General features: G+C 44.1%; 2 protein-coding genes across 7 annotated transcripts in view; one reads left to right on the top strand and one right to left on the bottom strand.

Moving 5' to 3' along the window:
- Positions 1–26,379, top strand: part of TSEN2 (tRNA splicing endonuclease subunit 2) — an 88,190-nt gene extending 61,811 nt beyond the window's left edge. For 4 of the 6 annotated variants that reach the window (XM_089919735.1, XM_089919736.1, XM_089919738.1 and 1 more), the window contains 2 exons: positions 824–935; positions 1,979–26,379. In XM_089919735.1, coding sequence (XP_089775861.1) covers positions 824–935; positions 1,979–2,233 — 367 coding nt within the window. In that variant the 3' untranslated portion in view covers positions 2,234–26,379. Of the gene's footprint in view, positions 1–823 lie in introns of all 6 variants that reach the window. The other 2 variants (XM_089919737.1, XR_016394764.1) reach the window with 2 other exon arrangements.
- Positions 10,385–16,548, bottom strand: MKRN2OS (MKRN2 opposite strand). The gene is made up of 4 exons (XM_022562770.3): positions 16,297–16,548; positions 13,058–13,107; positions 11,896–12,058; positions 10,385–11,094 (listed from the first exon to the last, which is right to left on the bottom strand). Exons 1-4 carry the CDS (start codon positions 16,512–16,514, stop codon positions 10,854–10,856), a joined length of 672 nt encoding a protein of 223 aa, XP_022418478.2. The 5' UTR covers positions 16,515–16,548; the 3' UTR covers positions 10,385–10,853.
- Positions 26,380–26,832: the final 453 nt, after the last annotated feature.

Consider the following 26,832-nt stretch of genomic DNA (forward strand, 5'->3'; position numbering starts at 1 on the left):
CGGAGGCACACAGATAATTAGAGTCAAATTCCTCCTGGTTTAATAGGAATAGATACTGTATGTCTGTCCCTTATAAGTTGAAGTTGTTACACTATCTATAAAATAATAAACAGGTCAGCATAATTTATGTTTTAGCATTAAACATTGAGTTAATCTATGCAGTTACTACTATATAGTAATTATTCATCTTCGTATCAGTGAGTATTATTGTCTAAACAGTTGAGCGAATTCACGGGTTTCACGCTGGGAGAAATATTTCTGTTCCTTTCCTGTAAGTGCTGAATCAGGCTTATAGTTTGTAATGTAAAGTGTGAGTTTTTCATTAATACTTTTCCCAGTAGTAGTCTAGGGGGATTCAGGATCAGATGCTGTGTGTTTTATTTTCTGTATTTTCGTTCTTGGTAGGACAAACAATGTTATTTTTATTTTATTTTAATATTTATTTATTTATTTTATTTTTGGCTGCATCGAGTCTTAGTTGCGGCACGCGGGATCCTCCGCTGCGATGCGTGGGCTCCTCGTTTGCGGGGCTTGGGCTTCTCTCTAGTTATGGTGCTTGGGCTCCAGAGCACGTGGGCTCTGTAGTTGTGGCACACGGGCTCTCTAGTTGTGGCCTGCATGGTCAGTAGTTGTGGCACGCGGTCTTATTTGCCCCACAGCATGTGGGATCTTAGTTCCCTGACCAGGGATCGAACCCACGTCCCCTGCGTTGGAAGGTGGATTCTTAACCACTGGACCACCAGGGAAGTCCCAAGCACTGTTCTCTGTAAATGGGTTGACTTCATGTTTTTTATTTTTAAAACACCCTTGCCTTGTTTTCCAGTTACTCTGTCATCATCGAGCTGGTGGATGACCATTTTGAGGGCTCTCCTCGCAGACCTCTCAGCTGGCGGTCCCTGGCTGCCTTGAGCAGAGTTTCAGTCAGTGTCTCCAAGGTAACACCGCATCAGCTTTGGGGTTCACGTGTCATTTAAATGGTTGGATTTTTCGTCTTAATTGTGGTAGAAGCATAAAAGTCACGTGTAGGGACCGCAGAGCATTTATGTGAACGAAGCTCTGGAAGCTGGTCCTCCTCTCCGTTTTTCCCCCCACCGGCTGGTGCACAGCTCCAGGGATGGAGCTCCGAGGTTTCCCATAGTGATGGGTGTCAGTGGGCATTGCCTTCCTTCCTGGGGGCAAGCCCAACCAGCACGTGCTCAGAATCCACTCCCACTCATTCACAGATGACTCAAAAAACATTGACGTGTTTGTTTTCATAGGTAGCAGGTCTCTCAAAGAGAGAGAGGAAGGGAATTAATATTTATCGCTAAACACCTTATGTCTTTTCTCACTACCCTGTTATTATCCTCATCCGAAGGGTGAGGAATCAGAGTCAGAGATGTTGGGTGACCAATCCAAGAGCACACAGCTCATGAGCAGAGCTGGGATTCAAACCCAGAGCCACGTGACTGCCCCACCTGTGTTCTCCGATATCCCACTGCCGTCAAGTTAGGAGGGACATTTCGTCTCATACCAGGACTACGAAGAATGAAAGTTTTGTGTGTTCTCTGTTACTCAGTAACTCTCTGAGTTCTCCTTCCCACAGCTGCTGGAGGCGTGCAGGGCGTTGAGGCCTGAAGGGCCAGCAGGGCCAGATGGCAGCTGCCTGGGCGCAGGCTACGTTGCTTAGGCTTTATCCTGTGCAAGTAACTTTGTCCTAGGGAAATAGGGGTCTAAACTGTTTCCAGTATTGAATATTTTAAATGCTGTGTTTGTAATCAGCATATGTGCTCTGTTTGCATTCTCCTGCCGTGTCAACGATGACTGAACGGCAGGTCTTTGGTCCAGAGTGGGGCCTGGTTACGTTCCCGGGAGGAAACGGACATGCTTTGTGAGCTTCGAGTAGCACACACTGAGAGGGGGTGGAGGCGGCTGCATTTCCTGCCCAGATTTGGATTTGTTTTGTGGGATACGGAGTTTGTTTTTCATGTCTCAATAGGAATTTATGCTGTGCTATTTGATTAAACCCTCCACCATGACTGACAAAGAAATGGAGTCACCAGAATGTATGAAACAAATTAAAGTTCAGGTAGGTGAACTCGGAAACAAATTCACGTCGTCACAAAGGCTCTGCCCAGCGTATTACGTCCCTTGGAACCGGTGGTCCCGAGACAGGACGGGAAAAGCATCTCGCCTCGGCAACGAGAGCCCTCTCAGGTCCTTCCCCTCTGAACCCAGCCTCGCTCCCCCTTAACCCTGTGGCCCCTTGTTCTGTGATGTCCTCTGGTTTCCGCCCCTGTCGGGAGCAGCCCAGACCTCTCCTGGGTCTCGGCCCCTGAAACGACAAGTATCACTGTTGGCTCGCCGCCTCCTTGAACATCTTGTCTGGCTGCTGGGGGCCTGTGTTGGGCTGAGGCTCCCGCATCTTCCTGGCGGGATTTTCTCTGCCGGCACTGCCGACCCGCCATCCAGTTGCCCATCCCGCAGCAGGCCAGCTGTTGGTCCCCAGGGCCCAAGCGCCTCGTCCCCCTGTTTATCCTGCTCACACCCACTGGCTCAGCTCTTCATAAAATGCCAGTCGAGACCCACGTCTCCCTTCCCCGTGCTGCCCCAGACACACCGGCACCGTCACAGACCTGGTACTGTGTTGAACAGTGGGTTCGCACCAGCACTCCTGTTCCTGAAATGTGCTGGTAGGAGACCACAGCAAGGGTAGCTCTTAAAATCTTGGGGTGATTACTGTAGATGCTGTAGATGTTTCCACATAAGGTTTGTTTGCTACATTCACATTTCTCCAAATGTTTAGTTACAAGGAATGGGGAGCAGGTATCATCCTTGTACAGACAGCTCTCTACAAAATACCTCTGCGATGCTGTATGCCTGGCGTGTTCACGTTCGTTCATTTCTGTTTTTGCAATTCAGTCGCCTTTGTATTTTGATTGGTTACAGGAGGTGATTCTAAGCCGTTGGGTTTCTTCACGGGAGAGGAGCGATCAAGATGAACTTTAACAACTCAGCCTCAGGTTTCTGATTTCACCAGCAAATATTACTGAGTCTCCTGTATAAGCCAAGTTCAGGGCGAGGTAAAGAGTCCTTTTATTGTAATTGCCCATTAATGTAAAAGTTTTAAAGAGCGTGGCACTCCCAGCACCGGAAAGTGTTAGTGTGTTAAAAATTGAAATTACCCAGGGAAGAAGAGCCCTGTGCGGGGACTACAGGTTCTGTCCTTGGAACGGTCACTCACTGACCCCGGGCCTCTCGCCTCAGGGCCTCGTCCTTTCTGCGAGGGGGCTGGACTAGGCCAGTCCCAAGAGGACCCTCCCAGCAACAGGCAACTTCTGTTACTCTCTGATTTTACCTGAAACGGTAGCTTCTCTCCAGGTGGCTCTGCAGTGTTCAGGGCACCACTGTGCACCTGCCTCTCTCATTACCCACATCCAATCTGTCCTGGAAGAGGGGCTTCTGTCCACAGGTCTCCAGCTCTCCAGGAACTTCAGCCAATTTCGCAAACATGGGAAATTCCATTTACTGCCTACCAAGGATTTCTGTATCATAGGAAGCATTTTAAAACACATTACCTCATTATTTAATTCTCAGTGAACTTATTGGTGGGCACGTTGTGTAGAGTACACAACGATATTGTACAGGATTAGATAAGAATTGTATCTTGCTTCACTGAACTCGTTATAAAATAAAAATATGTGGTGAAAAAATGAATGGAGATATATACTGAATGCAATTAATATTTGGTAAAACACAGTAAACGAAGCCCTTTTTTAAATTGTTTAGATGACAATGAAGAGTTGCCTGAGGGGCAGCGGGGGGTGGGGGGGGAAATGGGTGGAGGGGACGGTGAACGATGTCTGAGATTCACCCAGCGCCCAAATTCACATCACTGGCCGGCAGCCTTCTCCTTGACACCAAGTGCTTCAGAAGCGGACGGCTAAGAACCATGTTGGGAAGCTGTGGGATGAAAACACCAAAATGGGCCTCTGTTTGCATTCCCTTGACCTTGGGCTTAAAGCTCCTGATTCCTGAAGATTCTGCTTGAGGTTGAGTGTTTAAGGGGGTGCTTCTCTTCTCACGACCGTTTCGTCGGCGTGATCTGCATCTTACAGATTTGGAGTCCAGGTGATGGAGCTCCCCTTCCTTCCCTGTTTCAGACCAGTAAGGCCCATCCGTTTGAAAGAGCCTGTGGCAACCTTCTTGCTCTTCATCAGTGATGAGAATAGTTGGTCAGCATTTTTACCGTCCGCCTTGCTTACTCCAGGCTCCATACACCGCAGAAGACTTGGCTTTGAATCACCACTTTATCAAAACCTTGAAAGTCAGCAAAAAATTTCAAGAGCCGTTTCTTTCCTATTTCATTCATCATTTGTGATGACACTCCTTTCCAAGCCTAATCAGTGCATCGAATGCCTTTATGGTAAAAACTCTGCCATGAATCCTTCATCAAAGTTCAGTCACCCTGTCAGCTCTCCAGGTACTGTACCATCAGGTGATATGCTTTGAAGGTTGTGGTGACTCCTTGGAATAAAGGCTACATTAAAGGTGTGTGAAAGCGGAAAGACCACAGTTATTATCCGTAACTGAAAGCTCTAGAAGGATGCCTAGAAGCATCGTCTTCCGTCAAAGAAGCCTTGTGTGAAAGATTCTCCTGCGTCATGTGTATGGTTTGGACACCGTGTAGCAGGCCATGCGCTTTGTTTTCAAAAAAAAAAGAAAAGCTCAGGTTCATCAAGATTGGAAATTTGCTCTGCAGTACAGCCACCTTCGGGAATTTCAGGGGTTCACTGGGGGAGCTGCTGCAGCCTTACATGCAGCTGCAGTCAGGCTTACATAAATCTCCCAGACCTTCCAGGCTGGCTTTAAAACCGAAGTCCGCCACCAAATCCTCGTTCCCCATCACGTTTCTAACTCTCCATCTGTACCAGCATGTGCTCACTGGCATCACGCTGACTGGCTGTGCATCCTCCATACACGAATCTCACTAGCTTGATAAAAATAGCTCCCATGCTCCAGAAGACTGCGAGACTTTGTGGAACCCACGCATTTCACAAGTTGTGCTTTGTCACCCACCCAATGCAAAAACCATACACAGGAAAGGGACGCACGTACTTGGCCGAGGTTATATCTTTTATATGATCACCCTTCTCAATAGACTGTCGCTCCAGCTTTTTTTCCTAACAGAGGGGATTTCCTCAGCCTCTGAAACTCACCTGATTTCTTCATGGACTTCTCCACTTCCAGAGGAGACAGTTTCACCTAATAAAGTGGGGAAAGTGAGGTGGTAACACACTACACACCTAAACAGCGTAAGTTCCCGGCAGTCGCCTGAGACAGCGGCGTGTGCTGCGGCCTCTGTTCGGTTCAGACACTCAGAACTTGAGTGATCTTGCTGCAGGCTCTTACGTATTCGTCATTTTTCACTTGGATAGCCAATATGGGCTAATGTTTTTTTGCAAACCATTACAGCCAATATTTGGATAGTGAGAGTCGAGATGGGGCAGATACCTTGGTGTTCTTGTTTAGCCCGTAGCAGCCTCTGAGTTCAGGGAGTGGAACGCTCCACAGGAGGAATAGGGAGGCTCAGAGGTGTGGCCGCCGTATGCCACCGCCAGGATGTCCACGCGGGGGACTTGAACCAAGAGCCCTCGGTACCTCTGTGAGATCACCACAGCTGAAGTGACACCGGCCCAGAAAAATCATGTGAGTCAACAGAACAGCCCTGCTAGGGCACATCCAGTGGAGGTTAGAGGGGAAGGCCACCCACCACTCCAGGCACGGCCTGGGGTGTGCTGGCAACGCTGGGCAGTGGTCCCCACCTCAAGGTTGGGGTATAGCCCGGGTCCCCTGTCACCAGGAACGTGCTGGTCCATGTCACTTGGCACACAGTGTCAGGGGTTCGCAGGTTCCATGAGGACCCTCTGTGGATCCAAGGTCAGGAACGTCGGTGCAGAGTGTGGTTCTTAGCTCGTAGTTTCCCCAGAGAGAATTTTATTGAAGTCAGTGTAGTGGAATGAGCCTTCTAGAAAGGAAACATTGAGATCTCAGCTCTGCCTCTCGTGGTTCTGTGACCTTGGACGATTTACTTGCCCTTATGAGCATTGATTTTCTTATCTCTAAGATGGGCCGATGATACTGTTTATGACTCTCACCTCAGTAAAAGAAAGTAAAAATAATAATATAATGTCAGTGGGAATTCCCTGGCGGTCCAGTGGTTAGGACTCAGCACTTGCACTGCCGTGGGCCTGGGTTCAACGTCTTGTCAAGGAACTGAGATCCTGCAAGCCACACGGCACCGCCAAAAAAATAATAGTGTTCCCCCAGCGGGTTGCTGGAGGATGCAGCGGGCTGGTCCTTACAGGGTGCTTTAAGCACAGAGCCTGGCCCGTAACACCCTGCAGCTCTGCAGCTGTGAGGGTTCATCTGGGGGAAGGAGGAGGCACCATGTCCTTACAGCCACCATGCACACTGCCTGTGACAGTTGCTGTTTACACGGGTGATTATCGTAGGTTGATTCTCCTGCCTTTGTAGAGGCTGGCCTTTTCTGACCTCAGCCCCAAACTATAAGGGGAAATGGTGATATCTGTGCCTTCACTGTTCTAAAATTCCCTCATAAAGAGATTCAATTCTATAAAATAATTCGTTTGTATGTAACACTTGGCAGGGATTAAACCAACATGAATGGGACATAGTTTTAGGCAGGTTTACCAGGCTGGACCTGGTTAGGTTTCCCAGCATTTTTGAGCATAGTATACAGATCTGAAAGTTCATTGTTACTTATTGTTAAAGTTTTTATTTTGTCTTAATTATTTTACCTTTATTAAACCATTTTCATTTTCTTTAAAAAAAAAAAAGCTGCTCTTTACTTGAATGTGGTTTTTAGTGTTCCCCTGTGGGGAAAGTACTTAGGCTAAAAAGAAATTAAATGTCTCTCCTCCCCATCACCCACCTCCCGTCTGTGATTTTTCCAACCGAATTGAATTTTTAAAAACCTGATTACAGGGACTTCCCTGGTGGCGCAGTGGTTGAGAGTCCGCCTGCCGATGCAGGGGACACGAGTTCATGCCCCGGTCTGGGAAGATCCCACATGCTGCGGAGCGGCTGGGCCCGTGAGCCATGGCCCCTGAGCCTGTGTTTCAGGAGCCTGTGCTCCGCAACGGGAGAAGCCACAACAGTGAGAGGCCCGCGTACCGCAAAAAAAAAAAACCTGATTACAGACTCAATTATCCCATGAATGTTAACTTCCTTAAGACTGTAACTGAGGCCCATTTCTAAAATTGAGAGAGATTTAAATCCATGAGTTTATCTTAAATCTTTGGTTTTTTATATATAAGCTGAAAATTTTTAGTCTTTTTACCATTTTGTGAAATATACGGTTGCCTCAGTTAAGAATACATGATATGGAAAAGCAAATTTGTGAAGTTGTTAAACTAAGGCAGTACTTTTTATTTCAAAGTAATTCACTATGATTTCTTTTAAGTGAAAGTTTTTTAGCGTTTAAAAATTTTTGGAATCTTTCCATTTTCAGAAGCAGTATTTCAAAGGTAGATATTCTTCTTCCTGATGTTTAGATGGCACATTCTGATAGAGTAGAAAGGGTGGAATCAGAAAAATCTGGGTCCGGGGCTTCCCTGGTGGCGCAGTGGTTGAGAGTCCGCCTGCCGATGCAGGGGACACGGGTTCCAGCCCCGGTCCAGGAGGATCCCACATGCCGCGGAGCGGCTGGGCCCGTGAGCCATGGCCGCTGAGCCTGCGCGTCTGGAGCCTGTGCTCCGCAACGGGAGAGGCCACAACAGTGAGAGGCCCGCGTACCGCGAAAAAAAACACAAAACAAAACAAAAAAAAGAAAAACCTGGGTCCAAGAGTCCAGGTCTACACTAGGAAAACAGTGGTGACCTTGGGAACATTGATTAATCCCTCTGAACCTCAGTTTCCTCACCTGTGAAGTGGGCATAATTACTAGCTCCTGAGTTTGTTTTGCAGACTAAATGAGATGGTCTGTGAAAGAATCTGGCACATTATAGGTGTGCTTTTTTCCCTTCCAGATGAACCAAAAGTATGAGCATTGACATAATTATTTCCTCTAGGAAGTAAAAAGCCTATTTTATGCCCTGGTAGGTAACACAGTGGAGGAGGAGGTGACAGAAAAAGTTCGAGGTAAAGTAGTGAAGACAGCTCTGGGGATGGGGGAGGGGTACCATGGTAAGCACTTCCTGCACAAAGGGAGCGAGGTGCAGCCATTGCGGGTGGCTTCTTGTTTTTTTTAATATTGTTTTTGGGTTTTCCTGGTTATAAGAGTAATCCATGCACGCTGTGGAGGCTTTGGAAAAATGCCTTCGTGTGGGTTAGTTTAGTCTTGCGGATCGGTGACTCTGTGGCCTTGTTGTGAACGGGAGCCCAGCCGTCCATCATCCCAGGAGCGCTGACGGAGACAGATGTGTGCCCAGGGCTGCGCTCACCGCTGATGTGAAGGAGTGCACTTGGGCTGCCAGGTGGACCTCTGAGATTTCATCTGGGGTTGGAGTTGGTGCCAGTGCTGAGGATTCTCAGCTCACACTTCTGCAGAGCTGAGCCACGTCGCCCATCTGTCTGTGGTATTCTGATGCCCCATTTCCTTTACTGGGGTAAAACCTGTAGGCTGGTACTGTGGTTTTGTGAGCAGGGCATTTGTAGCCTGCTGAAGTGAAAGAAGAAATACGAGGCCGACCGCTACCAAAGGCACCTCCAGGGTGTAGAGCAGCCCCGAAAATAGGGAGTGGGGATCGTTAAAGCTTTGTTTGAAAATCAAGGTCAAGCACTTGGAGAAAGTAGCATGAAATTAGCGTTTCTAATATTAACAATTCTTTTTTTTTGACTGCATTGGGTCTTCGTTGCTGCGCGCGGTCTTTCCCTAGTTGCGGCGTGCGGGGGCTACTCCTTGTTGCGGTGCACAGGCTTCTCATTGTGGTGGCTTCTCTTGCTGCAGAGCATAGGCTCTAGGCGCACAGGCTTCAGTAGTTTTGGCACGCAGGCTTAGTAGTTGTGGTTTGCGGGCCCTAGAGTGCAGGCTCAGTAGTTGTGGCATACGGGCTTCGTTGCTCTGTGGCATGTGGGATCTTCCCGGACCAGGGCTTGAACCCATGTCCCCTGCATTGGCAGGCAGATTGTTAACCACTGTGTCACCAGAGAAGTCCCAACAATTCTTATTTTAATTGTTTTATGACATGTTTCTTATCTCCTGTTCATATTTGAGTGCTGATGAAAGCAGAACGCTTATCTTCTCTTAACGATGGCAAATTACTGACCCAGTTGCCGTGCACCCTGCGTGCCACTGGTCGCTTTCGGGTTGCTGGGTGCTGGAGGTAACTGCACAGGCTTTGCAGTCAAACCTGGTCTGAACCCTGGTTTTGCCACTGGGTGCCTTTGGGCAAGTCCGTTTCCCTTGTCATCTGTAAAATGGGCATGATGTCAGTACCTACCTCACAGGATGGTCTTAGAGATTAAAAGAGAAGAGTAAGAAGTGTTTACTCTGGTGTGGAGTCTTTTATGAATACGCGTTAATTGCAGCTGTTATGATTACTAATAATAGGTAAAGAACTGGTCCAGGGAAGCAGAGTCCTAAGACAGAGCTTAAAGAGAATGGGGCAGATCGGAATATCCCCCAAACCCCACGCTCCTTTCATCTTTACCCGCTGAGGTCTTTATGATTCCTTGAACACAGAGTAGCAGGCAGGTTGTTTAAGGTGGTCTCATTTTCCAGGTAGGAAGTTTTGTATTTCTTAAAGAACAGTCCTAAAACTTAACAAATGCAAATGTTGAGCTGCCTGCATTTTTTCCCACTGAAGTCGCTAGTGTGGAACACTGACCAGTGCCTCTTTGGAAACAAGCTTGAAGAATCTGTAGCAAGTTTTCGGAATATCTTTATTACTGAGTAACTATTGCTACCTTGAAGATGGGTTTGGTTTTTGGAAATTAGGCATCATTCGGTACCCACGCTGAGGAATAAGATTAGGTGGATAGTATATCACGTTTGGTCAAAAACAAAGAGTTCTGGAAGCAGTTTCCAAAGAGGAATCCTGAAATGTTTTGATCACTGGCTATTTAAAGTCTGATTATCTGGGTGTAAAAATTCTAATGTGCTTGTTAACAATCCTTGTGGTTACTCATCTCAGTCGTCCCCTTCCTCCTCCTGAAGGTATGAGAGAAAGAAGACGGACTTTCATCATGTCCTTTCTGAATTCTGCACCTAGAGTGGGCAGAGGAGGTGATTCGCTGTGGTAACTCCAACACCCCAACTCCCCACCTCAGGCCAGGGAAACAGCTTGATTGAGGAATTGCCAGTCCTGTTTGTGCATGTAGACACAGAAAGGCTGACCCAGGAGGAGTGCATGGTTCCCGGCTCAGATTCTGAGACCTTTTTTCTTTTTTTTTTTTTTTTAACTATTATTGATTGTCAAAAGGTTACCATGTGCTTTTTACATAAAAACAATGAGGTGAAGGCAGTCATTACTTCATAAACTGTAAGGGTCTCTTCCTACAAATCCCCAATTTCTGGATTCACAGTGGAAGGTGAATTTGTTCCCTACTTAATTTATAGGAAGAGTTCTCATTGCTCTGTGAAAAAAAGATGCTGCCACTTTACGCTGTAACATGGACCCCAAACTACTGTGAAAACAATTTTAGTTGTGGTGCCTACAATTTTGAAAACCCAGGACAATTTTTATTCATTTCGTAAATTCTTACACTGCAGTAAGCTGAAATATGCGTAAAGGGAAGCCGTCTAACTCTTTTTTATTAACCACAGTTGAAGACATGTAGAGGCCCAGTAGCTGTTCCAGGCGGGAACCCCCAGACATCACTTCCTGTCTGCTCTCAGGCGCAATGCGCGCTCAGCATGAGCCGCTTCCCGGATGTGGGCTTGTCTGGGGACCAGGGGGCTCGATGACGTAGAAGCCGTGCTCTTCTATCATGCGGTAGAGCATGATGTACTTGGAAGCCTTCCTCGTCCTCGGGATCACGAACTTCTCCGTGAACTCGTCCCGGTCCAGCCGCTCCTCGCCCTGTGTGGCCAGGACGCAGTTAATGAACTTGAGGGCGTAGCTGTAGCAGTTGTGGTGGTCTTCTTCGTACCTTATGGGGCAAGGGCGTCGAGAAGACAAGGCTTAGCCCTGAGCTGCCCAAGGCCTTTCATAATTTTAACCTCGCTGCAAGCTGGGCCCCCATGTGTGCTGGCCCCCTTGATGACAGAGTGTCCAGAGGTGCAGTTCAGAGGGACACTTGGCATCTGGGGCTATTTCTGCTTGCAGCTTAAGTACAGCTAGGACTCACCGAGATGTCCAGAGTGGTGACTCAAGTTGCATATAGGCCCCAATTTGGAGAACTTAATTTCACTGAAATTCTAGATTCTCGAAGTGGAATTCCATGTCTGAGTTTTATGATATCCTACAGTGTCTAAACTTATTTCAAGGGAAGCATCAGAACAATTTAAGTCCACAAGTATGCTATGTATCTTCTACAGTGATAAGGGGGCAAGGAATCGATAAATTAATTTCAAACTTGCTGAAACTTAAAATGGGGGGAGCTTTAGATAGGTTTACATTTTGAACCTCATTTAAAATTGTTTTGTTTTAAGGGAATATAATACTGTGGGTTTTGCTGTACGTATTATTAAATGTCAAGTGTGTAAAAGAGTCAAATAAGTAAAATAACTAGAGTACTAAGGTCTGGTCCCTTCAGCTCTTAGAGTGCTGTGGTTCTATTGGGGAAATGTGTGCTAGCTCACCTCTGCAGAAACCCCAAGTAATTCAGCCCCTGCTTAATTCTGTTACAGACGCTACTATCTCAGTACAGGCTGAACATGAAAGTCAGTGCAGCTTAGCATCCTCTGTGATCTGTGATGGCACCTGGTGGTGAGTGAGGGCCTTGTCCTACCTGTGAGGCAGCCAGGCCCCCGTGGTGGAGAAGTCTTCCAGGTACTTGTCCCACTGGTCCATCAGTCCGAACATGCCGGGCTGCAGGAGCGGGATGCTCACGCTCTGCCCCCAGCCCGCTTCGTCTCGCTGGACACCGTGCACCGTGTAATTATACACGACTCCTGCCGCCAAAACCAAAATCACACGGAGGCGTCAGGGGAAACGCACCCCGGTGAACGGGACAGCAGCCACCTGCTAACTGCACACAACAGGAGCCCAGACAGCACTTCCCAATTGCAGTCCGAGAGCTCTCGAACCCCCTCCTCCAGGGAGCCTCTGCCTCCTTGCTCTCAGCACCCGAGGTTGTCCCAGAGAAACGAGACAGTAATAGGTGCTGGGGTGATCATCTCCAGATATTTTTGTTGAAGTTCTCTGTCTACAAAGGCGTCCGTCTCACTTCCTTAAATCAGCAGTACATTTCTCCCGACAAAGACTGGTGCAGATTTGACTGTTCGTGACAGTCAGTGAGTTCAAAACCCAGTCCTAGGTTTCTGTTCACAGTGTCAGTTCTCCTGCCTCAAGGGAGCAGCAAGGGCTGTAATCAGACTTCACCTGTGGGACCTGATCGCAGCCGCAAGTGGCTGGCCTCGCTCACCATTCCCAGGCCTGCACCCTCCTGCTGGCGGCACTCCCCAGGCCTTTTCCTGCAGACTGTGCCCTCCAAGCTAAATCTGGCCAAAGGAACCATTTTATTTAAATGTGCTGCTTTTCTGAGTTTTTAAAGCAAACTTTCACAGACCCTACCGCACGCTCAGGTGCTGTGTCCCCCCAGTTTATCCTTGGTGTTCCTGCTTGGCCCCTGGAGACCCCGAGTATGAGGACCCAGTGGCAGTGGGCTGAGTATAGCATTGGGAGCAGAGGGTCTGCTTCTAACACAAGATGAGGTCTTGGACAACTCAACCTCTCTGGATGTCTGTTTCTTCCTCTCTTAAAAACTAACAAAAAACATACAGGTTTGCAATGTTTTTAATGTTTTCTCAGCTTTTGGCTGAGAAAACATTAAAGAGCTTTCACATACTTAGCATTGTGAGTAATGTTGCCACATTACTTTTTCTCTAGAAATACTGCTCTCTTCTAACCAGGTATTGGGGGAACTTTTTAAGCTATGAAAGTGCACTTACCATTTGTGTTGGTTATCCCCACGTGAAGATCAGACCTTCCGTCATACTCCCTAGAAGAAACAAGAGCGTTTTTGTCCTCTCATTTGCACACACTAGGCGCGTGGAATTGGTATTTAAAGTGGGAGGAGAACAGTGGGCCTCCCCTCTTGGCCGGTGCCAGAACTCGGCCTCGGTGCCAGAGGCCAGGTTAGTGGAAAGGCCAAGAGTACGTGTGAGGTAGAAAACAGTGCCCTGCACCCCCTCTGGATTTTCTTGGCCCCCGCAGTCCTAAAGGTGAGTGTGCTGGAAGGCCAGCCCTGCTGGAGCGTAATGTCAGCATGACGCCTGGCTCTGCAGCAGAGGGGCCCACCCGGCTGTCAGCTGTTGAGGAAGCTCCTGATTCTTTCCTCCTTAAGTGTGAGAGGGCAGCCTGTTCCTCAGGCCAACGTGGGTGGGAGGGTCCTGAAAGCACCTCAGTGGACTTCTACCTTTGAAGCTAATATGGTCTTGAAGCCTGTGGCCACACTCACTTTTCCTGGACAGCCCTTCTTTCCTGAAATTATTCTTCCCCCGTGACTGTGCACCAGATGTATAACTCCAGGTAATTTAACCTCTATGTATGATCCCAGGCTATCACTTATTTGCCCCGAGACTTTCTCACCTGTAAGATGGAAATAGCATTAGCCTCCTAGCGAGCTGGTTGTAAGAGTAAAATGCCTATTGAGTGCTACCATGTAGAGGTGTCAGATAAGTCAGGTAATTTTTAAATGACGAGCTCCTTTGTCAGACCACAGTTCTGAACGTTTGCTTCCTCGTTAAAGCAAGCAGTCCCGGGGTTTACAATGGCCAAGGACACAAATGGCTGCCCCACCTCTTCAGAGCAATCCCCCCAGGCCGTCTTGTTGCAGCCACTGTGAGTTTTCTGAGACCCTGTGGGTTCAGAGGTTGAGAATGAAGCTGGGAAAAACAGTAAGTCTTGGGTGGCCGATCACAGTGCTGGACCTGGATGTGTGCCATCCCCAGATCACTTCCTGCATGTACAGCCTCTCTGTTTCCTGCCTAAATCCCAGGCATTCCCTCTCACTCCCGCTCTCCTCCCTCTCCTTCAGTTATTTCTCATTCATGCAACATGTCAACTATGGGCCTGTCATTTGAAGTGAAGGGCTAGTGACACAACGGGAAATGAGGTCCCTGCCTCACAGGGTTTGCCTGCTTCCAGAGAAGACTTTTTTAGTTTTAGTTTAACAAGTTGTTAATAGATTGAGAAGTGTTACAGAAGCATGTGATGGGGCAGGGCCAGGGCCACCCCTATCCCATATGATAGTTTTGTACAGATTAAGAAAAGGTGCCCCTTCTTCCTGCAGATGCAGCTCTGCCCAGGGTGCTGCCCAGGGTGAGTGGAATGCAGGCTGAACTTCAGTACCCGCCACTGCCTTGGCCAGGTGCCTTTGTGCAGTCCACAAGCTGCACAGCCCTATATGGCAGCCCTGAGGGATCCTCATCTAGTTAGATCAGAGCCTCCGTGATTCCTTTGAGTCACTGCTGGTTCTCTTAAGAAGTAGATGAAATTGTCTCAAGATGAGTTGTGGGAGTTGGTCCTGAGGGTTTAGAAACAGGATGAGAGGGGAAAAAAATAGTCTGGAACTCGGCCTTCAAGGGACTGGTGGGCAGGGGGCTACTTGGGTTCTGCAGATCCTGGCCTGAGTTCCTGAGGGGGATTGGAAGATGCCTAAGCACACGATGTATTTCAACACCACCACCTCCTTTCTGCTGCTGCCGAGGGAGGCCAGGCCTGTTAGTGTCACCACCACATCACAGAAGAGATGAATGCTTTTCAGGGGCTAGCCTGAAAGCCTGTCGCGTGTTGTGTCATTTCTGGAGAGCAGGGCTGCAGCTTGTTCACTGTGACATCCCTAGCATTTCCCACACAGAGCTGCTCAGTGAGCACCTGTTGAATGAACCAGCGTTACAGGAAATGAACTCTGAATTTTAAGCTCTGTTCAAAAGCTTTCGGAATCCAACCAGTTACTAACTCCAAGTTAGCGTGAATGAGGGGCCTTATAAAACAGTTTGGGCTTCATGAATCTGGTTAGGGTAGAAATGAAGGTTCTCCCAGTCACGTTCTGAGCTGACTATGAAAGTATTGGGACAGGAAGGAGCGTGTTGGGCGTGTTGGTTCAACGTCGTGCCTGGCACCCGGGCCAGCTTTATAGGCCTTTTCGCTGACCCTCACAACTCTGCAAGGTCAGCGGGTCATCATTTTACAGGTGAGGAACCAGAGACTCGGAGAGGGTCCTGGAGCTGGTCTGAATCAGGGTAGGAATGGGGGGCTTCTTGGCGTACAAGCCTGCACGGTCCCCTCTGCATCCCGCTGCCTCCCCGAGGAAGGGTCAGGAGTGCAGTCTGTTGAGCCCCTAGTGTTTGACCAATGCCTTGTACACACATCGGTTCGTTTCATCCCCATAGGGACTGGAAGGAAATTGATTAAGGAAGTTAGCGAGCAGGGAAGTAGTCAACTCCAATTTTCTTATCCCAAACCGGCACTAGAGGGCACGAGGGACTCAGGAGGGTATGTTTCAAGGAGGCAGGAAGGTCTGGGCATCAGACCACAATAGTGAGCACGACACACTTCCCAAAGCTCACACCATTGCTCATCACTGTTCTCTTGAAACCTGGCTTGTGCAGGGCCAGTTCCAATTCCACCTGTAAACTCAGGACTCTGAAGAAGGCACCATCCTTCCTTTTGATTTCTGAAATATTTCTTAAAGTCAGGTGACGTCTACCATTGAAACAGACCAGCTCTAGTCTCAATTTCATGCACCTCCATGCAAAATAGTCTGTACGTGGCCATTCTTCAGGCTCTGTGCAGGGTACCTGCTTGTCACAAATGTTACAAACTAACTCGAAGTAAAGGTATTATTTTGATGAGATTAGCTGCTGGGTCATTTTCCCAGTTAGCCTCTTAGCACAAAATCTATGGGTAAAAAAAATCTCCAGGCTATCGATTCCTCTCTCTTAAAATTGTATAAGCAGGTTTGACCTTCGTATATTCTTGCACTTATCATTCCAGGAAAGTATGCACCCTTCTATTCTTATGAAACAAAAAGGCCTACATTTTAGGATTTAACACCAGACCACTGAAAAGATTATCCACCAAATCTCACACTGTATATATAGCACGTTAGAAAAAGAAAGTTTAAGTGACTAAAACAGAGAAGGGAAGCTTTGCACAATCTAGTGCAACACATAAAACACTGTACCTAAGAAACGTCCCTTGAGTTGGTCTGAGGAGGAATGAACACTCTTCTTGATGCCCATCCGTAAACGGATTAGGGATGCTGACAGGTGCTTCCTCCAGCTTCCTGGGGCCCATGTCCTGCCGGCAGAGGGGGCAGCATGGCGGCACGCTGAAGCTGTAGATGTACTTTTGACAGTGGTTGAATTTGATAATAGGCTTCCCAGCCTCTGGGCGCTGCATGGCTTTCTCCTCCTGGGCAAGGAGGGGTGCGTTCCCCAGGACTTCCTTTTCCGCGTTACATGGCCAGCAAATGCCCTCCATCCGAGTAACCTGATAACAGTGATGTCATTCTGACTGGTGGCTTCAGAAGCCAAAACAGCTAGGGTTAACCTGTAACCAGGCCTCCCCATAAACAGGTGTCTTAAAGAGCCAGCTTCATTTGTGCTCACGACGTTTCTTTCTAGCCTTTGTACGTTTTGCAACAGTCGATAGCCAGCTCTTGCTCATTCTCCAAAGCCCTACCTTTCTGTGAAACCTTCCTCAGCTTCCCCCAGCGTTCCCTTACGCTGGAAACAAACTGTATTTGTTTCCACCAGCGCTGTTATTTATTTTGTCTGTGAGCTTCTTGGAGTTAGTGACCCACAGTTACTTTTGGTTTTCTAGAATAGGTTATATCATTTGGGTTTTGGATAAATAAATGGAATCCTTACTTTGAGGCTGTTTTTCTTTTGATATTTTATATTGTAGAAGGACTCATGCTCATAAAAAATTAACAGCACAGGGATAGGGATAGTGGTTACCCAAGGTGGTGGGTGCTGACTGGAAGAGGGCATGAGGGGGCCCTGGGGTCTGGGGTTGTGCTGATTCATTATCTAGGTGTTGATTATACGAGAATATTCAGTTTGTGAAAATACATCAAGCTGTACGTTTTACTATATGCACTTTATGATTCTTCAGTTTTAAAATAATTTTAAGCAGCTGCATAAGGATATGTGGAAAGAAAGGTAATGCCCCGCCCCCATTTCTCATAGCATTTTTCCACCCACCATATTGTACTCCCGGGAGAAAACTGCAAGGTAAAATAAGTGACTATTTCCACATACTTTCTTCAAACCCCAATGTTGTTTTACTGTATACTGTTTGGAAATTTGTGGTTTTCTCTCACCTTGGAGACTTTTTCACACTATCAGTGGTATAGGTCCAGCTCAGCCTTCCAGATGCCTGCAGAGGAGTCCAAAGTTTGGTGGCAACACACTTTCCTTAGCCAATCGCCTCCCAATGCCTGTGGTTCCAGAGAAAAGCGATCATAGAGGGAAGACCCACAGAGAAGGTGTCATGGCAGGTAAAGGCGCTTCAGAAAGGTGTTTCCTAATGTGCATTTAAATAAGGCACGGTATGCTGAAGTGCAGAAAAGCACGTATTCAGTGTAATAATATGGAATGATGATCAGACTCACAGCAATAAAAGAGACCTTAGAAATCATTTCAACCAACTTTCTCTTGTTACAGCGAAGGCAGACAGCTTATAGCTAGACACGCAGCTCAGGTGACAAGGATCTGAGATTGTTCATTATTAATATAAACCACCGCTACTGTTCGATTGTTTGTGTGACCCAAGTTACTTTCAACTGAGAATATATTCATCTTCATGACACCAATACCAAGAGGTATTTTTAGTCCTCTGAAAAGAAACAGAGGAACCATGCCTTAATAAACATTTTTAATATGCTAGCATTCTTTTTCTTAAATCGTTTCTTGATCTTTTCAGTGAACAGAGCAGGGTAAAAAAAGGTGCACACACACACATGCATACATGCATACACATAAGGATTACATGCTGTTTCCAATTCAACTTCAGGACTAGTGTTTTTACTTAATCTCTTCTGTATTACATTTGTATCTCTTTTCCTCCACACTGAAAACCTTGGTCTCAAGGATACAGGGCATGCTTTATCCCACTTTACACAATCTCAGAGTAGCAATAGTAATACCACCACCTCTAATTACGATTAGAGTGTTTTTTAAATTTTTGCACATACTCTCCCCATCTTCCTCTCATGTATTTAAATGGTTATCCTGTTTCTTCACTGTCAAAGCATCTGCCATTGTAAACAATAACCTCTCCCCTCTAGCCCTTGCTAAGGCTTAGTTTTACACACAAATATCTTTTCATGCTCACTATTAGTCCTTTCCTCACTCTAATAATTATGAAGTTCATTCCTAGAAGATTCCTCAGGAAGGGCTCATAGGAAGACTAGTTTCTGAGTTCTTTCTTTTTTTTTAATTTATTTATTTATTTATTTTTGGCTGTGTTGGGTCTTTGTTGCTGTGCGTGGGTTTTCTCTAGCTGCAGCAAGTGGGGGCTACTCTTCGTTGCTGTGCGCGGGCTTCTCATTGTGGTGGCTTCTCTTGTTGCAGAGCATGGGCTCTAGGCACGCAGGCTTCAGTAGTTGTGGCTCACGGGCTCAGTTGTTCCGTGGCATGTGGGTTCTTCCTGGACCAGGGCTCGAACCCGTGTCCCCTGCACTGGCACGTGGATTCTTAACCGCTGCACCACCAGGGAAGTCCCTCTCTGAGTTCTAGTATGTCGATAACTCATTTCTGTTCTTTAGGTCGGTTTTGCTGGATATAAAATCCTTGGCTCGCATTTTCTTTAATATGTTATTCCATTTTCTTCTGGTATAAAGCACTGCTGTCAAAAGTCTGATGACAAAACAATTTTCTTTCTCCTATGTTCTTTTTTGCCAATATGCCCAAAGGATATTTCTTTTTTTTTTTTAAAGATCAGTAATTTTATTATACGTCTTGATGTTGTTTTTTAGGTTGATTTATTCAGGCTTGTGGTATGTTCTGTGTAGTTTTTGAACTTATAAAACTTTATTTATTTTAAAGTTATAGTCTTTATAGTTATTATAAAATATTGGCTATATTCCCATTTTGTACAATATAGTCTTGTAGCTTATTTTATACCTAATAGTTTGTTCCTCTTAACCCCCTATCCCTATATTGCCCCTCCCTGCTTCCCTCTCCCCACTGGTAACCACTAGTTTGTTCTTTGTATCTGTGAGTCTGCTTCCTTTTTGTTATATTCTGTGGTGTGCTCTTTGAATATACAGTTTCGTATCTTTTTTATTTCAGGAAATTGTTCATAAATTATAATTTTGTGGATTTGTTCTGTTTCCTTTGTTTTGGTTTTGGTTTTCTTTTTTTGGGGGGGGGAGTATAGTTGTTTTAAAATGTTGTGTTAGTTTCTACTGTACAGCAAAATGAAGTAGAGTTCCCTGTGCTATATAGCAGGTTCTCATTAGTTGTCTATTCTATATATATTAGTGTATATATGTCAATCCAATCTCCCAATTCTGTTTTGATTTTCTTCTTCATGAAATTCTGTTCTCTGTATGTTGGATCCCTTTTTCTATCTACAATATGCCTTACTTTTTTAAAAAAAATGAAACAAAATTTACATATAAAAATCACCCATTTAAAGTGTACAGTTCTGTGGTTTTTACCTAATCTAAGTTCAGAACATTTTTATCACTCCAAAAAAGAAACCTTGTACCTGTTAGCAGTCACTCCCCATTCTTCCCTCCCACTAACCCCTGGCGACCACTAGTCTGCTTCCTGTCAATGGATTTGTCTATTCTGGACATTTCATATAAGTGGAATTATATGATATGGGGTCTTTTGTATCTGGTTTCTTTCACTTGGCATAATGTTTTCAAAGTTCATCCATGTTGTAGCATGTATTGGTTGTTCATTCCTTTTTTATGGCTGAATAATATACCATTGTACAGAGGTACCACGTTTTGTATATCCTTTCATCAGTTGATGGACACTTGGATTGTTTCCATTTTGGGGCTATTATGAATAACACTGCTATAAACAAGTTTCATATTACTGTACAAGATTTTGTGTGGACATATGTTATCAATTCTCTTGATTATATACCCAGGAGTGGAATTTCTGGGTCACATAGTAACTCTGTATTTAACATTTTGAGCAACTGCCAAACTGTTTTTCAAAGTGGCCGCATCATTTTCCATTCCCACCAGCAATTTAAGAGGGTTCCAATTTCTCCACATCACCAACACTTGTTATTGTCTGTATTTCTTGTTTTAACCTTCCTAGTGGGTTCGAATTGGTATCTCATTGTGGTTTTGACTTGCACTTCCTTAATGACTAATGATGCTGAGCATCTTTTTTTTTTTTTTTTTTTTTTTTTTTTTTTTGCTGTATGCAGGCCTCTCACTGTTGTGGCCTCTCCCGTTGCGGAGCACAGGCTCCGGACGCGCAGGCTCAGTGGCCATGGCTCACGGGCCCAGCCGCTCCGCGGCATGTGGGATCTTCCTGGACCGGGGCACGAACCCGTGTCCCCTGCATCGGCAGGCAGACTCTCAACCACTGTGCCACCAGGGAAGCCCCGATGCTGAGCATCTTTTCATGTGCCTGTTGGCCATTTGTATTTCTTCTTTGGAGAAATATCTATTCAAATGCTTTGCCCATTTTTTAATTGGGTTATTTGGGGTTTTTTTATTGTTGATTTTGTGTTCTTTATATATCTTTGCCTTTTTTTTGTATTTTTTGTTTCTTTATATATTCTGGATATACTATATATATTCTAAATACTGTCTTTTCACTTTCTTGATGGTATTATTTGAAGCACAAATTTTTTAAAAATTGAGTAAGTCAGATGTATCAATTTTTTTTTTGTTTCTTATGCTTTTGGTGTCCTATTTAAGAATCCATTGCCTAATCCAATGTCATGAAAATTTATGATTATGCTTTCTTCTAAAAGTTTTATACAGGGTCATATCATTTGCAAGTAAAGATAGTTTTACTTTTTCTTTTCCAATCTGAATAACTTTTATTTCTTTTTCTTGCCTAAGTGCCCTGGCTAGAAATTCCAGTATAATGTTGAATAGAAGTGTTAAGAGTAAACATCCTTACCTTGTGCCTCATTTTAGAGGGAAAAGTTCTAGTCTTTCACCATTGAGTCTGATGTTAACTGTGGGGTTTTGGTAGATGATCTTATCAAGTTAAGGAAGTTCCTTTCTCTTCCTAGTTTTTTTGAGTGTTTTTGTTATGAAAGGGTGTTGGATTTTGTCAGATGTTTTTTCCATTTCTATTGAAATGACCATATTTTTGTTTTCTATTTATATGGTGAGTTACATTGATTGATTTACATATGTTCAACGAATCTTGCACTCCGGGGATAAATCTCACATGGTCATGGTGTATAAGTCCTTTTTATATGCTGCTGCATTCCATTGGCTAGTATTTTGTTGAGGGTTTTTATATTTATAAAGTATATTGGTCTATAGTTTTCTTGTGATGTATTTGTCTGGTTTTTGTATCAAGGTGTAGTACTGGCCTCATAGAATGGGAGGTATTTCCTCTTCTGTTTTTTGTAAGAATCTGTAAAGGATTAGTGTTAATTCTTCTTTGAATGTTTAATAGAATTCACCAGTGAAGCCATTGGTTTGGGGATTTTCTTTGTGGGAAGTTTTTTGATTACTAATTCAGTCTCTTGTTAGAGGTCTATTCATATTTTCTACTTCTTGAGTCAGTTTCAGTAGTTTGTGTGTCTAATCCAAATATGACGTGAAGAGAATGGCACTTCAGCTCCAAGTTCTTCCCCCACCCCTGAAACCCATAATCCCAGTCTAATCATAAGGAAAACATGAGATAAATCCCAGTTGAGGGATATTCTGCAAAATATCTCACCAGAACTTCTCAGAGCTGTCATGATCATCAAAAATTAGGAGATTCTCAGAAACTGCCATCCCAAGAGAAGCCAAGGAGACAGGATGACTAGATGCAACGTGGTGTCCTGGATGGGATCCCGGGACAGAAAAAGGTATAAACTAATGAAATCCGAATAAAGTATGGGCTTTGGTTTATAATAACGTATTAGTGTTTCAACATACATTGCCATATTGATACAAGATGTTAATAATAGGAGAAACTGGATGTGGAGTGTATGGGACGTCTCTACTATCTTCACAACTTTTCTGCAAATCTAAGACTATTCTAAAATAAAAGGCATGTTTTAAAATGGGAGCAAATACTCCCTCATATAATAAAGGCTGAGAAAATTAATCGTTGGAAGATCTTCAGTATAAGAAATACTAAAAGAGTTCTTCTGGCTGAATAAAAATGATCCTAGATGGAAACATGGAATGGTTGAAAGAAATGAAGAATACCACATTTTAAAACAACATTCATTACAATATGTTGTTGGGTTTAAACATATGCAGAAGTAAATTATATGATAACAATAGTACAAAATGGGATAGGAGAGTTAATGGAGTTATCATAGGTTTTTTGCATTGTTGAGGAAGTGGTACCAGTACTAATTTAAGGCACTAGTACTTTAGTAAATTCACAGACGCATATTGTAATCTCTAGGGTAATCGTTAAAAGAATAATTTTTAGGGGCTTCCCTGGTGGCGCAGTGGTTGAGAATCTGCCTGCCAATGCAGGGGACACGGGTTCGAGCCCTGGTCTGGGAAGATCCCACATGCCGTGGAGCAACTAAGCCCATGCGCCACAACTACTGAGCCTGCACGTCTGGAGCCTGTGCTCCACGAGAGGCCACGATAGTGAGAGGCCCACACACCGCGATGAAGAGTGGCCCCTGGTTGCCGCAACTAGAGAAAGCCCACGCACAGAAATGAAGACCCAACACAGCCAAAAAATAATAATTAATTAATTTAAAAAAAGAATAATTTTTCAATGATAATTAAAAGTGTATAATCAGGGCTTCCCTGGTGGCACAGTGGTTGAGAGTCCGCCTGCCGATGCAGGGGACCACAGGTTCGTGCCCCGGTCCGGGAAGATCCCACATGCCGCGGAGCGGCTGGGCCTGTGAGCCATGGCCGCTGAGCTTGCGCGTCCGGAGCCTGTGCTCCGCAACGGGAGAGGCCTGCGTACCGCAAAAAAAAAAAAAAAAAGTGTATAATCAATAAAGAAAAATATGGAATAAATGAAAATACTTAATCCAAAGGAATACAAGAAAGGAGAATAAATAACAGATTATATGAATGGAAAATTAATAGCAAGATGGTAAATTTAAATCCAACTGTATTACATTTAATGTAAATGGTCTAAATAATCCAATTCAAAACAAAGATTATCAGGATTTTAAAATTAATCAACTATATGCCATTTACAGGAGATACAGTTTAGATATAAAAATACCAGGTAAGTTGAAAATAAAAGGATGGAAAAAGATATACCATACAAAGACTATCTGAAAGAAAGCTGATATGATTATATTAATATCAGACAAAGTACACTTTTAAATTAAAAGAATTTCTGGACACATTCTAACACATTCTTTCACTGATATAACACTGCCCTAATTAACATGTGCAACTAAGCACAAAGAAGGACATTTCTTAGTGATGTGTTGAAACAAAAAAAAGCTAAAGCAATCTTAAATTTGTCTGAACCTAAAACACAGCTTCAAAATATATAAATCAGATGTTGACCAAACCAAAAGGAGAATAGACAATTCCACAATGGGATTACACTAGAAATCAGTAAGGAAAAGATAACTAGAAAGTCCTCAGTTGTTTGGAAATTAAGCAGAACACTTCTAAATAACATACGCGTCAAAGAATGGAAATTAGAAAATATTTGAACTGAAGGATAAGGAAAATATAACATAAAAACTTGTGGAACACAATTAAAATGTACTTAGAGGGAAAATTATAGCTTTAAATAGTTAAAAAAGGAGAACATTTGAAAACTGGTGATCTAAATTTCCATCTCAGGAAGCCAGAAACAATAGCATTGTGAATTCGAAGAACATAGAAAAAGAAAATAGTAAAGATATGAGCAGAAATCACTGAAATAGAAAAAAACATGTACAATAGAGAAAATGAATAAAGCCAAAATCTTGTCCATTGAAAAGATTAAAAACATTGATAAATTTCTAGTAAAATGGATTTTAAAAAGAGATAAAACACCAATTATTAATATCAGTAATGAAAGGAGACACCATTACAGATCATTTTTTAAAAGAACATATTATTAACAACTCCATGTTTCATAATTTAGATGAAATGGACTAATTTACTTGGGGGAAAAAAAGCTTCCCAAACCTGATAGAAGATAAAATCTGAATAGCCCTATATGTAATACAGAATTAAACCTTTAATAAAAAATCTTATGACGTTATGTGCAGGCTGAGATGGCTTCAGTGGTATGTTCTTCCAAATATTTAAGGAAAAAATTAATAGCTATATTACAGACTTTTCCAAGGAATAGAAAAGAGGGAAGACTTCCAAACTCACTTTATGAGGCCAGCACATCTCAGGTACAAAACTTGACATGGACATTACAAAAAAGGAACACTACATACCAATATGTCTTATGAATAAGGATGCAAAACTCCTAAACACAATATTAACAAATAGAATCTGATGATTTATAGAAAGAATAATATATCATGGCCAAGTGGGGGTATAGCCAAGGAATCTGAGGTTGGTTTAACATTCAAAAATCAATCAATATAGTTCAACACATTAACCGAATAAAGGATAAGACATGGTTTTCTCAATAAATGGTTTTCTCAATAGATGGGGGGGAAAAAACAGATTTGATTTAAAAAACAAGACATATTCATGAGTAAAAACTCTAAGAAAACTAGAATGATAAAGAAACTGCCTTAATTTGATAATGGATAGTTTCAAAAACTCTAGGGCTAACATTTTAATTAATGATGAAATATTAAATACTTTCCGTGAACTCAAGAACAAGACAAGGTGTCCACTATTACCACTTCTATTTACACTTGCACTGAGATTTTCAGTAGTGCAATAAGACAAGAAAAAGAAATAAAGGATATGAAGGTTGAAAATAAAGTGAAACTGTCATTATTTGTTGATGGCATGATTGTGTGTGTAGAGAATACAAAAGAAACAAAATTAATACATGAGTGTAGTATGGAGCAAGCAACAAACAATTAGGACATTTTAAAAAATATCATTTAAAACAGTATCAAAAAAACTCATCTGGGTACCTGGGAATAAATCTAATAAAAGTTGTTGAAGACTTGTACACTGAAAACTACAAATTTTCCAATATTCTTCCTAAGTTTCTGAGAGAAATTTCAAAAGGTCTAAGTAATTGGAGGTATATACCATGCTCATTCATCAGAAGACAGTATTTTTACAGCAAAGTAAAAACAACAAAGAGCTGTGTATAACAACATGGGTAGATCTCACGGAATGTTGGTCAAAAGAAGAAAGACAAGAGTACATACTCAATTATTTCATTTATATGAAAGTGAAGAAAAATTGAAACAATTGTTCAAAGAATTGAACAATTGGGAGGTATTGACTGGGCAGTGGCATAAAGGAGCCCTCTGGAGTGTTGATAAAGTTCTTTATATTGATCTAGTTACTGGTTTCATGAGCGTATACATACGTAAAAATTCACATATGTATATATGTATTTTGTGCACTTCCCTGTACTTTGCTATTATCTCAAGTTTTTACAATTTAAAAAAGAAATTTTGAAAAAAGCAATGGGAAACTACTGAGAGGTTAATAGAGGTGAATGACATGATCCAATTTATGTTTTAAAAACAGGTTTTGTGGGCTTCCCTGGTGGCGCAGTGGTTAAGAATCCGCCTTCCAATGAAGGGGACACAGATTTGAGCCCTCGTCAGGGAAGATCCCACATGCCCCGGGGCAGCTAAGCCCGTGCGCCACAACTACTGAGCCTGCGCTCTAGAGCCTGTGCTCCACAAGAGAAGCCACAGCAACGGGAAGCCCACGCACCGCAACGAAGAGTAGCCCCGGCTCGCCGCAACTAGAGCAGGACCGCGTGCAGCAACAAAGACCCAACGCAGCCAAAAATAAATAAGGTAAAATTAATTATTTTTTTAAAAACAGGTTTTGTGTGACAGACTAGAAAAGGGCAGGAGCAGAAGCCAGAAGACCAGTTAAGAGGCCAGTGCATGGGCCCAGGCAAGGAGTGCCACTTGCTTAGACAGGAACCATGACGGTGGAAATGGAGAGAAGAGGGACGCTTTGGAGACGGGTGTGGAAGCAGGATCTGCAGGATGTAGTCAACCAGAGGAAAGTGTCACGAATGTCTTTTGGGGTTTCCACCAGAGGAAATGGAAGATGAACAGTTGAGGAATGCCAGGAAAGAAAATGAGGTCTAAAACTTGGGGTGAGAATGGAGATTTTGAAGAAGAGCAAAATCTTTGGATTTTGCCCAGGAGAGGGCTAAGGAATTCCTTAAGTGGGAGGCGAGGCTTGGCGGGAACAGCTGAGGCCGGGTTTGAGAAAGGGACCTAGGGAGGGTTTGGGTGGGTAGGAGTATTTGGGATTAAGGTGCGCAGCGGAGAGGCGGGAGGTGGGCCTCGGGAGGGGTGCGGTAATTCTAGGCCTTGAGAAGCCGCTAAGAAATGCAGTTGGAGAAAGGGGCAGACCCATAGGAACTAATGGTCGGCACCCGGGATAAAACCCGCAGGACTGGGAGGCTAGCCAGGACCCGCCCAGGAGGTTTGAAAATGCCGGATTAGGAGCGCCCGAGATTGG

The sequence above is a fragment of the Delphinapterus leucas genome, chromosome 10, assembly GCF_059928025.1.
Source record: "Delphinapterus leucas isolate spDelLeu-1000000601 "Yukka" chromosome 10, BTC_Dleu_Yukka2, whole genome shotgun sequence".
Classification (NCBI taxonomy): Eukaryota; Metazoa; Chordata; class Mammalia; order Artiodactyla; family Monodontidae; genus Delphinapterus; species Delphinapterus leucas.